The 13,595-nt window shown below is 52.3% G+C and overlaps 3 protein-coding genes across 3 annotated transcripts; all 3 read left to right on the top strand.

Moving 5' to 3' along the window:
- Positions 1-1,229: 1,229 nt before the first annotated feature.
- Positions 1,230-6,588, top strand: C7M61_001480 (uncharacterized protein; the record flags this gene model as incomplete). The annotated part of the gene is made up of 2 exons (XM_024856888.1): positions 1,230-4,106; positions 4,189-6,588. The coding sequence occupies 2 exons, from the start codon at positions 1,230-1,232 to the stop codon at positions 6,586-6,588; spliced, it is 5,277 nt and encodes a 1,758-aa protein (XP_024714768.1).
- A 1,938-nt stretch (positions 6,589-8,526) lies between these two features.
- Positions 8,527-9,168, top strand: C7M61_001479 (Sec63 complex subunit; the record flags this gene model as incomplete). The annotated part of the gene is made up of 1 exon (XM_024856887.1): positions 8,527-9,168. One exon carries the CDS (start codon positions 8,527-8,529, stop codon positions 9,166-9,168), a length of 642 nt encoding a protein of 213 aa, XP_024714767.1.
- Positions 9,169-9,668: 500 nt separating this feature from the next.
- SEC3 (GTP-Rho binding exocyst subunit) lies at positions 9,669-13,508 on the top strand (the record flags this gene model as incomplete). The annotated part of the gene is made up of 1 exon (XM_024856886.1): positions 9,669-13,508. One exon carries the CDS (start codon positions 9,669-9,671, stop codon positions 13,506-13,508), a length of 3,840 nt encoding a protein of 1,279 aa, XP_024714766.1.
- Positions 13,509-13,595: the final 87 nt, after the last annotated feature.

Raw genomic sequence — 13,595 nt, 5'->3', positions numbered from 1 at the left:
CCAGGCTCATATACCCAAATTGCCTCACCAGATCCCTACATAGATCGCTCAGAGGTCTCTATTCGGAGACTCAAGCCAAATAAAGGAGGTGTCTTGGAATCTCAGCTCGATCCCTCACGTCCAATCGCTTATCAAAGTCGATGGCATATTGTGCATCAGATCTATCCATTCAAATACGTCGCCTTCGCCACATTGCAGCATCCCTGTTCTCGATCGGAGCCCAAGCATTCTACAAGCTCAGTTTCCCCCTTGAGTGCCCCATCGTGGCAAATTGCTCCCTCAAACCGGTCCGATCATTGACGTTCGAAACAAGCCCCACCATCGGTAGCCCTCGGTGGCAAGAAGCCGCTCGATTCAAACGCCCACATTCACCGCCCAGATCCAGATCTGAAGGCTTTTCTCCCTACAGTAAGTATCACCGGTGTGGCTCACCTTCACTTGCACCGACGATCGATGAGCAGACAATAGGCCCAGATACAGACAAAAGCTACCGGGCGTCGGAGGTGTCACCATGCAGCCCACAATCGGCAGTCCACAATCGTAAGTACTAATAGCAGGCGTTGCAAAAGCTACAATAAGTGTTCTTCGCAACTTCTCTTGTAAAAATGTGTCAAGCAGCGGCACTTATCTTGCCTAGCCGAAGTGTGGCCGCAAACACGGCAGAGGCGGCACCGAAGGACCAGATTTTGGAAAAGTCTCAGAGAAGGAAGGTTTTTTTCATGCCAGCCGCTAAAAAATTGACGGGTGAGGCGCTCAGCAAAGGACCGACTTTGCAGCCATAGTTTTGCTGCTGCAAGACGCTGCAGAATAACGTTGTCTGAGTTTCTTGTGACGTTGCTGACGTGCTTACGTCATGTCAAGGCAGTACGCCAGTGAAGCCGAATGACGGGGCGCTGATCAGAGCGACAAGCAGGACAATGCCGCGCAGGGGTGTATGAAAAAAGACGAATTGGTGGGGATTTCGGAGCCATTGAGGAACGAAAAGCGGTCAATTGGAGGAATTGAGTTTGGCAAAATGGCTCTTTTTTAAATTTAGACGATCTCTGTCGCCCCAGCAAGCGCCACCACCGCCACGAGGTGTCGCAGCAAGCAACAGGTGCAGTGCGGCTGCGGCCAGGGGCCGGTGGACCCAGCTGCAGTAGGAATGATTAGCAAACAGTTAATTGCTCCAGCGCCAGTATATATAGCAAGCGGTGCGCTTAGAATGGGGCTATTTTTGCAGACCAAACATGACAGACGGGTTCATTGGCAAACTTAAGCTGACATTCAGCTCCAAAGAGAGAAAACACGAAAAGATCCTAAGAGCATCGTACCGGGCCGGCAAGCGCCAGGCCCATGCTGAGCTCGGGTCCGCCACCAAGGATACGTCGAGTCTGAGTGCTCTGTCGAGCGACAATGAGCAGCTTTCGCACGCTCAGGGCAAAAACACCACCGGCACCGCGGCGCCAGGCCAGACTTTTGGCAGCCAGTCTGACCCAGCCGCTGCAAGTGCAGCAGGAGCAGCTTTGGGTACCGGCGGCGGTGCGGCAGCAGGCTACGGTGCGCTGAAGAAGGGCAGAGTTGTTTCGCTGCCTCCCAAGCGCTCGCGCGAGCCTTTGGACAAGGACTGGGGCGGAGACTATGCCAACGAGAAGAGGCCTGAGGAGGTTGCAGGCGGCACTGGCGCCGATTCGAGCAAAGCCGTTTTGGACAATTCCCAGCCTAGATACGACAACGAGGCCAGCCCAGTTCTGGGCAAGGGCAAGTTCTACGACCCCAAGGACACCCAGGGTGGAGTTTACGGCAGTTCAGGCAGCAATTCTGCTAGCGGCTCTACCTCAGGCCACGGAGGTGCTTATGCTGGTGCCGCGGGCGCAGGCGCCGCAGGCGCTGGACTCGGATACGCAGCAGGCCGTGGCGGCAGCGGTTCTGGCTCCGGCTCCAACGAGTACACCGAGGCCACCCAACAAGAGGTTTCTTCTTACGACAATTTGAAGACCAAGCCTACTGCCTACGCTGAGCAGGACAAGCAGGAGGCCGAGGCCAACAAGGTTTCTGAGCAGGCGTACGCCAAGGGCCAGAGACAGGCCAAGGAGTTGCACCAGCAGGGCAAGGAGAAGGCCCGTGCTGAGGCCGAAGAGGGCAAGATTGGCTCTGGTGTGAACGAGCAGGAGGAGCACGCGCACAACAAATCTGCCTACAACCAGGGCGGCGTGAAGCAGGCTTACCGCGAGGTTACCGGTGGAAAGAGCGAGGGTGGCAGCAACAGCGGCAGTAACGCCGGTTACGCTGCTGCCGGTGCTGGTGCTGGAGCTGCTGGTGGTGCTGCCGCCGGTTCTGCTCTTGGCTCCAAGGGTTCCAAGGACACCCAGGACGCTCGCTCCAACATTGTGCACGCTGGCGAGCCACCATCTGGCGACAAGTTTGACTACGACTCTGAGATCAAGCGTTTGGACCAGAACATTGCCACCACGCAAAAGGAGATTGACGAGATCCACAACAGCAGAGGCACTTTGGACCCACGTGCCGGTGCCACCTCTAGCTCTGGCGCTGTTCCAGCTTCGTCTGGTTCCAGTGCTCCAGGTGGCTCCAGTGCCTCCAAGACCAGCTCTGGTTCCGGCAGAGCCCTCGCGGGCGCAGGTGCCGGTGCTGCTGTGGGCGCAGGCGCAGGCTACGCTGCGAAGGACAGATCCAGCGAGTCGCACGACCAGACCAAGGCCACCAACCAGCCTGGCACTTCCTCCTCCACTGGTCCTGCTAGTGCTGGCGCCGCCGCTGGCACCTCCCGCGATGCCACCACCCACCAGTCCAAGACTGAGCAGTTCAAGGAGTACTACGATGCTGGTGTCAAGAAGGGCGCCTACGACGCTGGTCAGAATGCTGGTCAGAACGCTGGTCAGGGCAGCTACGGTGCCCAGGGCGCCCAGGGCGAGTCTTCTGGCCACGGACCTGGTCTTGTGGCTGGCGCGGCTGGTGCCGTTGGCGCGGCTGGAGTGCTCGCTTCCAGAGCCTTTGGCTTAGGCGGCTCGCAGGACGCCTCGCGCGAATCTGACCCTCAGGCTGAGGCTCAGGCCAAGCAGGCTGAGATCCAGTCCAAGCAGGCGGATGCCCAAAAGGCCGAGAGCGACAGCCAGCTGGCCCGCTCTGAGAACTCAAGCTACCTCGACTCGGCCAAGGGTGCCATTGGCGCTGCTTTCGGTTACGGCCAGGGCCTGAACGAGAAGAAGGATGAGTTTACCCACGACTCGCAGACCACTGGTTCCAAGGCCGCGCACCCCCGCGCTGTCTCTACTGGCGGCGACCCATCCTTGCAGGACCCATCTTTCAGACACCCCGAGACTGCCGCTGCTGCTGGCTCCGTCGACACTAGAAACGACCCCGACCATGCTGCCAGAGAGGCCAAGAACGTTGCTAGCGACAAGACCAGCCAGTCTTCTGGCGGTTTCCTTAGCAGATTTGGCTTTGGCGGTGACAACAAGTCTGAGACCTCGACCTCGGAGGAGCAGAAGCGTGAGGAGCCAACTCAGTCTGGTCAATCTGGCCAGTCTGGCAACAACTCCACCCTTGGTGCTATTGCCGGCGCCGTTACTGGCGGCGCTATTGGCACTGGTGCTTCTTCTGCTCTTGGCGGCTCTAGCTCTGGTACTGGCTCTGAAAAGAGCAACCTTGTGGAGACTGCCGCAGCCAACTCGCGCGAGGTGGATGAGCAGCCCAAGCACAAGGGCAACAAGAACGCGACCGTCGAGGCCGCAGGCGATGTGACCAACAAGGAGAAGGACGATGTTCAGCAGGTTCCTGGTCTCGAGCCTAAGGGCAAGAGAGAGGATTCCGAGAAGGACACCAAGCTGACTCCTTCTTCCCTGGCCAAGTTGGAAGAGGAGGTTGCTGCTCACAACAAGAAGCACGGTATCAAGAACGACGGCCGTTCTTTGATTGACATTGCTGAGCAGGAGGACCCACTGATTCTGAAGTTGCACCACGCCAAGGGCTTGCAGGGTGCACTGGACCTTGGCGGTGAGGAGGTTTCCTCTGGCGCGAAGGACGATGTGCAGCAGGTGCCCGATGTGGCCTTGCACCCCAAGTCTGAGTTCATTAACCTGGGCGGTAAGGTTGGCCTGTTGGGCGAAGTTGGTGCTTCTGAGGCTACCCGTTCTGAGACGAACGCCGGTGCCTCGCCGAGGCATCGCACGCCCCACTAATGAATTAAAGCCAACTGCCATGGCTGCTGTCGGTCCTGAGGAGGCCGCTGCTGAGACGGCTCACTCTGAAGCCGCCAAACCTGCCCCATCGCTGGGCAGCTACCAGGAGTCGCCCTACTATGCGCCCGAGCGCGGCGGCAACCACCCTGCGCCTAGAGTGCTGGGCCAGGCATATGTGACGCAGGAACAGCGCGAGGCCCGCAAGAGAGAGGTTTTGGGCCACCAGGGTGAAAAGTCTGCCAACACTGGTGCCAGTTCCGCTGGCACTGGCTCCGCTGGCACTGGCAGCTCTGGCAACCCTGAATACTCCAGCCAGGAATTGCACGAAAAGACCGTTATTGAGTCTGCGTACGCGGCCGGCGTGAAGAAGTTGGCCGAGGAGAGAGGTCTTGGAGTGGAGCACCAGAAGCTGGGTGGTGCAGGCGCTGGCTCTTCCAGCTCTGCCGGCAACGAACCAGTTGTCGAGGTGATTGGCATTGCCGACCGTGACAAGGCACAGAAGGTGGCGCTCAAGGCCACTCGTGATCTTGAAAAGAAGGGCCAGGATGTGCTGAACAGCAAGATCGTGGTGGATGCCAACAAGCGTGAGATCTACATTGAGAAAGGCGCCGGAGACGCTCAGCGCACCCAGGAAGCCGAGCGCGCCCAGCGCCAGGCGGAACTGTCTGGAGCCACTGGTGCCCTTGGAGGTGCCGCTGCTGGCGGTGCTGCTGGCGCCGCTGGCGCTGGAGCCCTTGGTTCTCGCTCCACCCACCCAGATGCCGCTTTTGACGAAAAGAACCCCCGCGACGTGGACCCTCGTCAGTTCCACTCGCAGCACCAGGAGGTGAAGAGAGAGCTCGAGCAAGATGCCCAGGAGGGCAGACTCGGTGATGTCAAGCCTACTGACTCTGCTGGAGGCAGCGGCGTCGGCGCAGGGTCTGCTGCAGTAATTGGCGCCGCTGGCGCCGCTGGAGTCTACGCTGCGAACCGCGGCGGCCACTCCAAGCAGACTCCAGATGCTGCTTTCAACGAAGAAAACCCTCGTGACGTCGACCCCAGACAATTCCACAGCCAGCACGAGCACGTGAAGGATGAGCTCGAGGAATACGCCCAGGAAGGTCGTCTTGGTGCCATTGAGCCGGAATCTAGTGCCCTTGGCGCTGGTGCTGGCGCTGGTGCTGGCGCTGGTGCCACTGGCTCTAGAGCTGCTGGTCCTACTGGTGGCTCTAGTGGCTCCAAGCAAACTAATAGTTCTAGCGGTGCCGCCTTGGGCGCGCCAGACGCAGCTTTTGCTTCCGGTGCTGCCCTCGGTGCGCCTGCTGCCGCGTCCCAGCAGCCATCTACTTCTGCTTCCCAGGGCTCTCGCGGCACTGGCCTGACCACCCATGGTGCGCCAGATGCTGCGTTTGACGAAGCCAACCCTAGGGAAGTGGACCCTAGAAAGTTTCACTCCCAGCACGAAAAAGTCAAGGACGAGCTTGAGGAGTACGCCGAGGAGGGAAGACTCGGCGATGTGAAGCCACAGAGCGGTTCCTCTGGCTACGGTACTGCCGCAGCCGCTGGAGTCGCAGGCGCTACTGCCGGTGTTGCAGGCTTGGGCCTCGCCTCGCAGGGCAAGTCCCACGAACAGCCTGATGCCACTTTCCACCTGCTGAACCCAGGCGACGTGGACCCTAGAAAATACCACTCGCAACATGAGGAGGTGAAGCAGGAACTTGAGGACCAGGCCCAGGAGGGCACTCTTGGCAACGTTTCTGCCACCCACGATAGCTCCGGTTACCGCGAGCCTTACCCCAGTACGTCTACTGCCTCGTCTGGTGTGCCCGAACCCAGCCACTACCAGAATGTCAAGGTGATTGGCGTCAAGGACACGGACGCTGCCCGTGACTTGGCCAAGCAGGCTGTGGCTGCCATTCAGGGCAGACCGGAGATTTTAGAAAAGACGAAGGAGTTGCGTGTGGATGCCTCTGGCGCTGTTACCGACGAGAACGGTGCATTCTTGCTCCAGTTAGGCCGCGGTCTGATTTCCGAAGACACCCATGCCCACGGCGGTTTGGTGACTCCTCCAGTGGCAGGCTCTCAACAATCGAAAGCCCTTGCCTCGGAGTACCCAGCGCAGTCCGCCCAGCCATCTTCCAACCTTTCAAACCAACCAAACACATCGGGCCTCGGCTCGGGTGCCTACGGGTCAGCCGGCTCTGCTGCCGCCGGTCTGGCCTTTGGTTCTCTGAGAACCCCAGGCGCCAACACTGCCTTTGGCACCCAGGAGTCTGACACACTTGGCTCTGGTGCTTCCCTGAGAGCTGGTCTTGCTGGCCACGGCGCCTCCACCACCGCTGCCCCCGGTGCTGGCGCTTCTTCGGGATCTGCTGACGCTGCCCCTGATCAGCAGGCCCTGGTGGCCATGCCTGGCGCTCTTAACTTTTAGGCGTTCGTTCTGTTATATTACTTAATACATTTTGATGAATAAATGAGCAAGGAAGGAGGTATTGTAGTTGGCGAATAGTTTTTTTCAATTGAACGGATTGATACAGCAAGAGGTAGAAGCATTGAAGTGGCCTAGACTGGTCTTCGATTAGGAGTTCACGTTCCCTATTAGTGTTAGCGCTCTAGAACGGAATTGCAACGGAACCCTTCTGACCTCAAGGGGCATAACCGTGGAATATGAGTTCCTTGAAAATATATGTGTATGAATGCACAGCAATAGAGACAAGTCAGGGTCTACACTTGGTTGGGCTGACAATCAGTCATTCCATTCCTCTACTGACAAGATGTCCATCCACCAAACTACAATTCGTTTTTTAATGTACGTTTCATTAATTCGTTAACTTCGTGTCAGTGTCCATCCCCAGCACTTTGCAGCAGAAGTGGCTTCTATCTTGTCTCGGCGGGATTCTTCCCATCTGCTGTCCTCCTTGGTATCAAATTCTCCTCATGGCTCTACTCCAATAGCTCATCAAAGGAGCTGTCTCTTGAAGGGGTCTTGCTGAGCTCTTGAAGGCGTCTTCCCAAGTCCGGCTTGGGCAGAAGATACGTATAGGTGCTGTGTTGGGTGAAATCAGAGGGCACCGTAGGCTGCGAAACAAAGTGTTCTTTGCATGGGAACCCTGAATACTCAGGGGACTCCCTGATCAAGCTAAGCTGGCCCTTCATTGCTGGAAAAAAAAAAAAAAACAGCCGTGCTCTCCCCAGGTATATATACCCTGACAGCCCAGAAAAATGTGGGTAATTTTCTTGTCCATGTGTCCCACGTAATCCCGCTTTGTCTCGCATAAACGAGAATACGCGAGCTGATCGAACAGATAGCACGGAATCTATGGGAAGGTTGAGTAGCTTCTTGGATTGGGATATACCCTTATTTTACGAGATGTTGCTTGATGTAAAATATTGGGAAAATTGGTGCCTTCAATACAGATGTCTGGGTATATCGGTCCCGGCTTAGGCGGCTCATAAGAATGCCCTTTTGGACAAGATGCAGAAATACCTCTATCCTGAATTTGAGAGACATTGACAGCGCCGAATTCCACGTCAAAACTGAGCCCATTTCATTTTCAAACAGTATTCGATTGATCGTGTAGACGAGTGCGTTTCTGTAATAGGAACTGGTTCTGCCCTCTGCGAGGGATTAGTCCCATTGTGACGCCAACTTCTTGAATAAGACAATGTCTATGATGCACGTCCTAACGCCGATTGGTGACAGTGTAATTAAGGCATCTCGGCTAATTTTATAGCTTTGGACGGTATCCGGGTTTTTGAGAAGAGTCTTTTTCTGGTGGGTTGCATAGAATATGCTTTTGAAACTTAGTCGGATCTGAGGTTCTAGAAAACCTTGTTTCAAAAATAGCCTGGGGAAGAAGGCTGTGTATTCTGGATAAAAGTGATGTCAGGCAGAATTATTTGGCGAATTGGGATATGAGAGATTTAATCAACATGGATTGGCAATTGTTCCAGACAACACACAGTGGACTTTTGTAGTTTACAAGTTTGGTGGTATTCTCATATCAAGCTGATCGATATCAAAGAACAGTTTCTAAATAGTTCGATGAAGATTTCACAGGCTAAAAGAGGTACTGTGTTTAAAAGTCCAACGCAACCTCACCCTATCCTTGGGTGCAAAAAATATAAACCAATGCAAAAACGGGCTACCCATGGTCCCCAGGAACCAAAACTAGGGGAATCATAGCACTATTAAAAATCCCCATGCCATTTTTAATTTCTTTTGAAAATTTCACCAATTTTTCAGTAGGTCACTCACCGACTCTCTCCCTGGTCTTATCGTGGTAGCTCAATCTACACCCGTGCACCTCACCAAGTGCTCGACGTGGGAACTTTACAGTGTTTTCACGATCACCAACAGCTCACAAATATGGCCGAACCAGAGGAAGAAGCCGCCAAGACGGTGGTCAAGATGTCCCTTGCCACGCCGCTTATCTACGTGGCGGTGATGCTCACGGCATTCACGGCATTTTCCGTGCTTTACAAGCGCCACAGACTCCATAAGTTGGTCTCTGTAGAGCCCATTTTCGGAAGAAACTACCTGTTGGAGCTCTACGAGTCCTTGAGGAGCAACTACCAAGATAAACTGTTGTCTAAAGACAAGAGGCCGCCAGAGAAGGTGGTCAAGGCTGCTCTTTTGAGAAGAGCTGTGGAGGCTATCAGAAGATCGCTCAAGCTTAAAGAGAACGAGCCTGTGTTCACCAAACTATACCAGGACGGCTTGATTGGTGATGATGTGTACAAGCAGTTTGAGTTGCAGCAGAAGGTGCAGCAATTGGAGCTTAAAGATATCGTTGAGGAGTGCCAGCTGTTCCACAAGGAGTGGCCTGCGCTGTTTTTCCCTGTTGTTCAGGAGATCTGCTACAATGAGGCGTTGCGTAGGAGACTTCACGCCATGGACGATCGCTCGGAGCTGTTGTCGACGTTGTGGAATTACTATGTTGACAAATCCGAGGTGAAGGAGGCATCCCCAGCCCCAGACAAGAAGAAGAAGAAGAAGGCTCAGGCCTAAGGGGACGAAGGAAGTGTAGCTTTATGTTAAAGTCAGCTGGTGAAGCTTGCATGGAAAAGGACCAGACGGCCACTTGTCTGACAGCATGACTACAGTATATACGAAATGCATGGCAACAGCCACCGTGGCAGGACAGCTTCGTCATTGTAGGCTTTTAGAGATTTGGAATTCTACATCATGAAATGGCACTGCATTCGCTTCGATTGTCGTGAATTTGCAACAATTGCGGTATCGTAGACGGTGTTGCACAGGTGGCCGTCTCAACAACTAGTAACCTCCACAAAACAATCAAACACTCCAGTATCAATTTCAAATACCAAAAAGTCCTTCATCTATTAAAACCTCAATTGTTCATCTAACCTGGCTGCTTGGAGACCCCCGGTCAGTGGCTGTATGGCTGTAGTGCACAGAGTGGCTTCGTTGTTACTACTCCCGGTAGGTCTCAAACTTCCCCAACTACAACTCAATTCAACCTCAGATCCCAGCACTAGCATCCAAAAATGAACTTCCATAGCCTTTCTCCCAGGCGAAGGAAGCAACAGCAGCAACAGCAGCAAGCTGCGCCTCAGGGAAGACCTTTGACTAAGAATCCCAGAACCATGTTGCCCATGAATGCTCCACAGAAGGCTCCTCCTCCAAGAATGCCCGTGGATCCCCGCAAGATGATTGTCGACCAGATTATCAGAGATTGTTACTCCAAGATCATTGTCAGCGAGGGACGCAATGTGCCCGAGATTCGGTACAACACTCACCTCAACATCAGAGAGTACTCTCTGTTTCCACAACTGCCACCTCCTTCTGACATCCCTCCCAGTCAGGTTGGCGCCATCAAGAACAGAATCCTTGTTGTGGCTACCAAAAGCTCTGGAAGAGTGCTCCTTCAGAAGGGAAAATACAATGACGTCAAACACATATACCAGATCGGCAGAACGTGGGATTTGGACGAGCTCCAGGCAATCACCCGAACTGGTCCCGACTCGTTTATCTTGCAATTGAACAAAGACTATTACTGGAAGTCCGGCGAAGGCCCCGAGCGCATGATGAAGTTTGTCCACCACTTGTCCCTGATATATGCCAAGTTCACCGGCAGATACCCAGTGTTGACGGGGTTGACCTTGCAAGAGTTGGGCCTTCCGCCAGTCGGACAGCCTCAAGGCTCCACAGCGAGCCCCAATTTGTCTAATCCCTCCCTCCAACAGCAACCTACTGCAAGGCTGGCCGACACTACTGCGAACACTTCAAACCAGAGTTTCGATCCAAACTCTCTTTACAAGGGTCTTGACTTTACCGCCAATGGTAAGTTGCCCACCAAGCCGATGGTTGTTATGGACGTTGATCGGCCCGGCCTGAAGACTAGCTTGGTGGATTCGAGTTCGGTCTTCACGAACGATACCGCACCTAAAACTGAAAAGAGCGTCCGCTCGTCGCATCCATACTCCCAGTTCTCTCAGCTGCAGCTGGGAGAAGTTGCAAACGATCCTAATGAAACTGCTGATTCTCATAGCTTTGTCTTCAGCCCAAGCGAGGAGAAGTCTAAGGCGGATGAGCTGGCACAAATGCCTTCGATTTCGGAGTATGCTCGTGATAATGGTGGTGCATCTTCGCCATTGAGGAACTATAAGCCTGATCGCCAAAGTCAAGGTAAGAGAGATGCTACAGAACCCATTGAGCAATCTGCTGCATTCGGTAATGAGCTCAAGGAGCAACTTGAAGGAAACGAGACCCAGGAATCTCTTAACTTCCAGTTTAAGGTACCTACGGACTCAGCTAGAGCTGTCACTCCCCCACCTGCTGACGATGGCATTGAGGAAGTTTATGAAGAGGTCACTCCAGAGCAACCTCGCAAATACCGCATGGCCTCTATTCCCGGTGGATTCCCACAAGATGAGGCTCCACGTGAAGTGAGCGAAGAGCCTGAAGCTTCTCAGGTAATCTCTGAATCAACCCAACTCGAAGACAATGGTATCAACAGCTCTATCAAAGAGATCGAGGATTTCATGGAAAGTCAGCTCACCTCCAGCACAAGCAGGAAGGATTCCATTAAACCTCCTCAAAAGCTACAGGTACATGAGGACAACGAAAGCGACGTTTCCTACGATGATCTGGCATTAAACTCCATAAAAAGTCCTACTTTGGGTGGTTCTGAGACCCCATCAACAGAATTATCTCAGAAGGGCGACAAACTTGTGTTGGATCCTGAGATCGAGGATATGTTGGATGAAGTCGGATATGACGTTCTTGATGACTGTGATACGTTTGTCAAGAAGCTCAACACTGAGCTCAACCAAATTAAGAGAAGAAACATCAGTGAGTTGACCTCGCTTGATTTCGGTAAGGACTCGCTCTCTAATGAAGTGGAGAATGCTGCAGGTGAGGTTGACAATCTCATTGGCATATTTAAGAAGATGGAGGTCAGCTTTGATCTTCTTACGCCGCGTATTAACCATTTGGAAAACAACTCTCAGGGTCTCCAGGTCAAGTCCATCAACAAGAAGATTTTATTTAATGATTTGAGTGAGATCTTGAACAAGGTCAGAGTTAACCCCGCTGATTTGCAGCTCATTCAAAGCTACCGTGACTTTGAAAACCTTCACTCTATTCCATCATTGGAGAAGAAATTGGGAGTGCTTTACGAAGCTTTGGGTGCCATTGGTAGTAACAGCGCTGGTGACGATTTGAGCTCGATGCAAGCTCTCAAACAGTATCAGGAGAAATACCAGAATACTTCAACTTCATTTGTTCAAAATTTCAGAGAATTTTTGGACCAGGAGTTTATTGTTACCGTTAACGGGTTGACCAAGGATATTCCTAATCTATTCCCAAGAAACTTGCTTGTTTCTTTTAAGGTCTTCTTGGCTTATACTGGTTTCACTGACTTCGTGAAGTGCGTTTCGGAGAAGGACATGCGGCTTATCATCGATAATTCGAACGGTTATTTGGCAAACTTCTTGGATAGATATCTTAGCGAGAGGTTGAAGCACGTTCAGGCTGCCGTTAACGAGGGTCTTTCGAAGAGACTTTCTGGTAACGTGGATACAGTTTCTGCTTTACGCAAAACCAAGCTGTCGAGATTCGGCTCACAAAGACTTATACATCGTCTCGCAGGTCACTCTGAAGATACCGACAAGAAGAAGAGCGGCTCGCAAACCATTCAGTCTAACTCCAAGGCTCTTGCTGATCCAAAGATTATTTTGCGCATGGTCAACGAGACTCAAGAGTTAATTCTTGTCATTCAATTCTTCATTGGAACCTTTTTCCATCATAACTCTGTTGAGGAATATACCGATTACGTCAAAAACCATTCCTTCAAGGACAGAATTGAGACTTTTGACAACCCCGATCTCGACCTGATCAACTACAAAACGAGTTCAAATGACTTGCTCCGGTCCATGACAAGTATCTTTGGCAATTATATCTCTAAGCTTATCAAGAGGCTCACGCCAAAGGAGATGATCTTGCCACAATTGCTCATCGAGTTGACCCGGATGATCACTACAAGTGGAGAGAAGGATCAAGACTTCGTCTGTTTCAGTTTCTTGACAAAGATTGCCGAGAGATATAAGAATATGTGGAAGAGATTTATCGCAGCCCAAGTCGACTTGTTGAACAAGTCAGATGTTCGTGCCAGGGTTGGCATCTTACCTGCTATGAAGAATTTCAATGAAATCGTCTTTTCCACTGAGCTGTCATTACAAGAAGCCGGCGGTCATAGAGATAACTCTGCTACAATTGAAGTTGAGGAATTAGTGAGAGAGTCGTACGGTGAGCTCACTTCAGCTGCTGTTGAATTGTTCGCAAGAGACGATCCTCTCCTCAAATCTAATGCCCATGATGAGAAGGAGAGAGCACACCGCAATGTCTCTATTCTCCGAAACATCTTTTACATTACACTGCAATTGGGTGACTTAAGATCGCAGAATACTCAGCAAATGAAGAAGGAGTTAGATGGCGTCTTTGGAACAACTCAGCGTCAATATTTCGATTACCTTCTTCACAAGAGCATTGGTAAGATTCTCGACTACAATCAAGCAGTGGAGAACAGGGATGGAAGCACAAAACATAAGAAGGATGACAAGATCGTTATCAAGTCCATCATCTCCAGCTACACCTCGAAGGAATTGCAACAAAAGATAGCCGACATGCACCGCAAAATCGAAAAGCACTTCGTCACCAACGAGGACATGTTCGAGCAAGAGTTGGTCAAGAAATTGTGGACTGATATGGAGTACGAGTTCATCACTATCTTCCAGAAGTTTGACAGAGCTATCAAACAAGTTGACCGCGATTTTGAGTTCAATATTACTACAACAGAACTCCGTCGTCTCTTTGCATCCGTTTAGCATTAGAAAAAACAATACCATAGTCCTTTGTGATGCCAATTTCACCAATTAAATTGGGTGCACCATGGTGTGTTTTTGCAGCCAAAT

This window comes from Candidozyma pseudohaemuli, assembly GCF_003013735.1.
Source record: "Candidozyma pseudohaemuli strain B12108 chromosome Unknown scaffold00002, whole genome shotgun sequence".
Taxonomy (NCBI): domain Eukaryota; kingdom Fungi; phylum Ascomycota; class Pichiomycetes; order Serinales; family Metschnikowiaceae; genus Candidozyma; species Candidozyma pseudohaemuli.
This window is presented reverse-complemented; position numbering and strand designations above follow the sequence as displayed.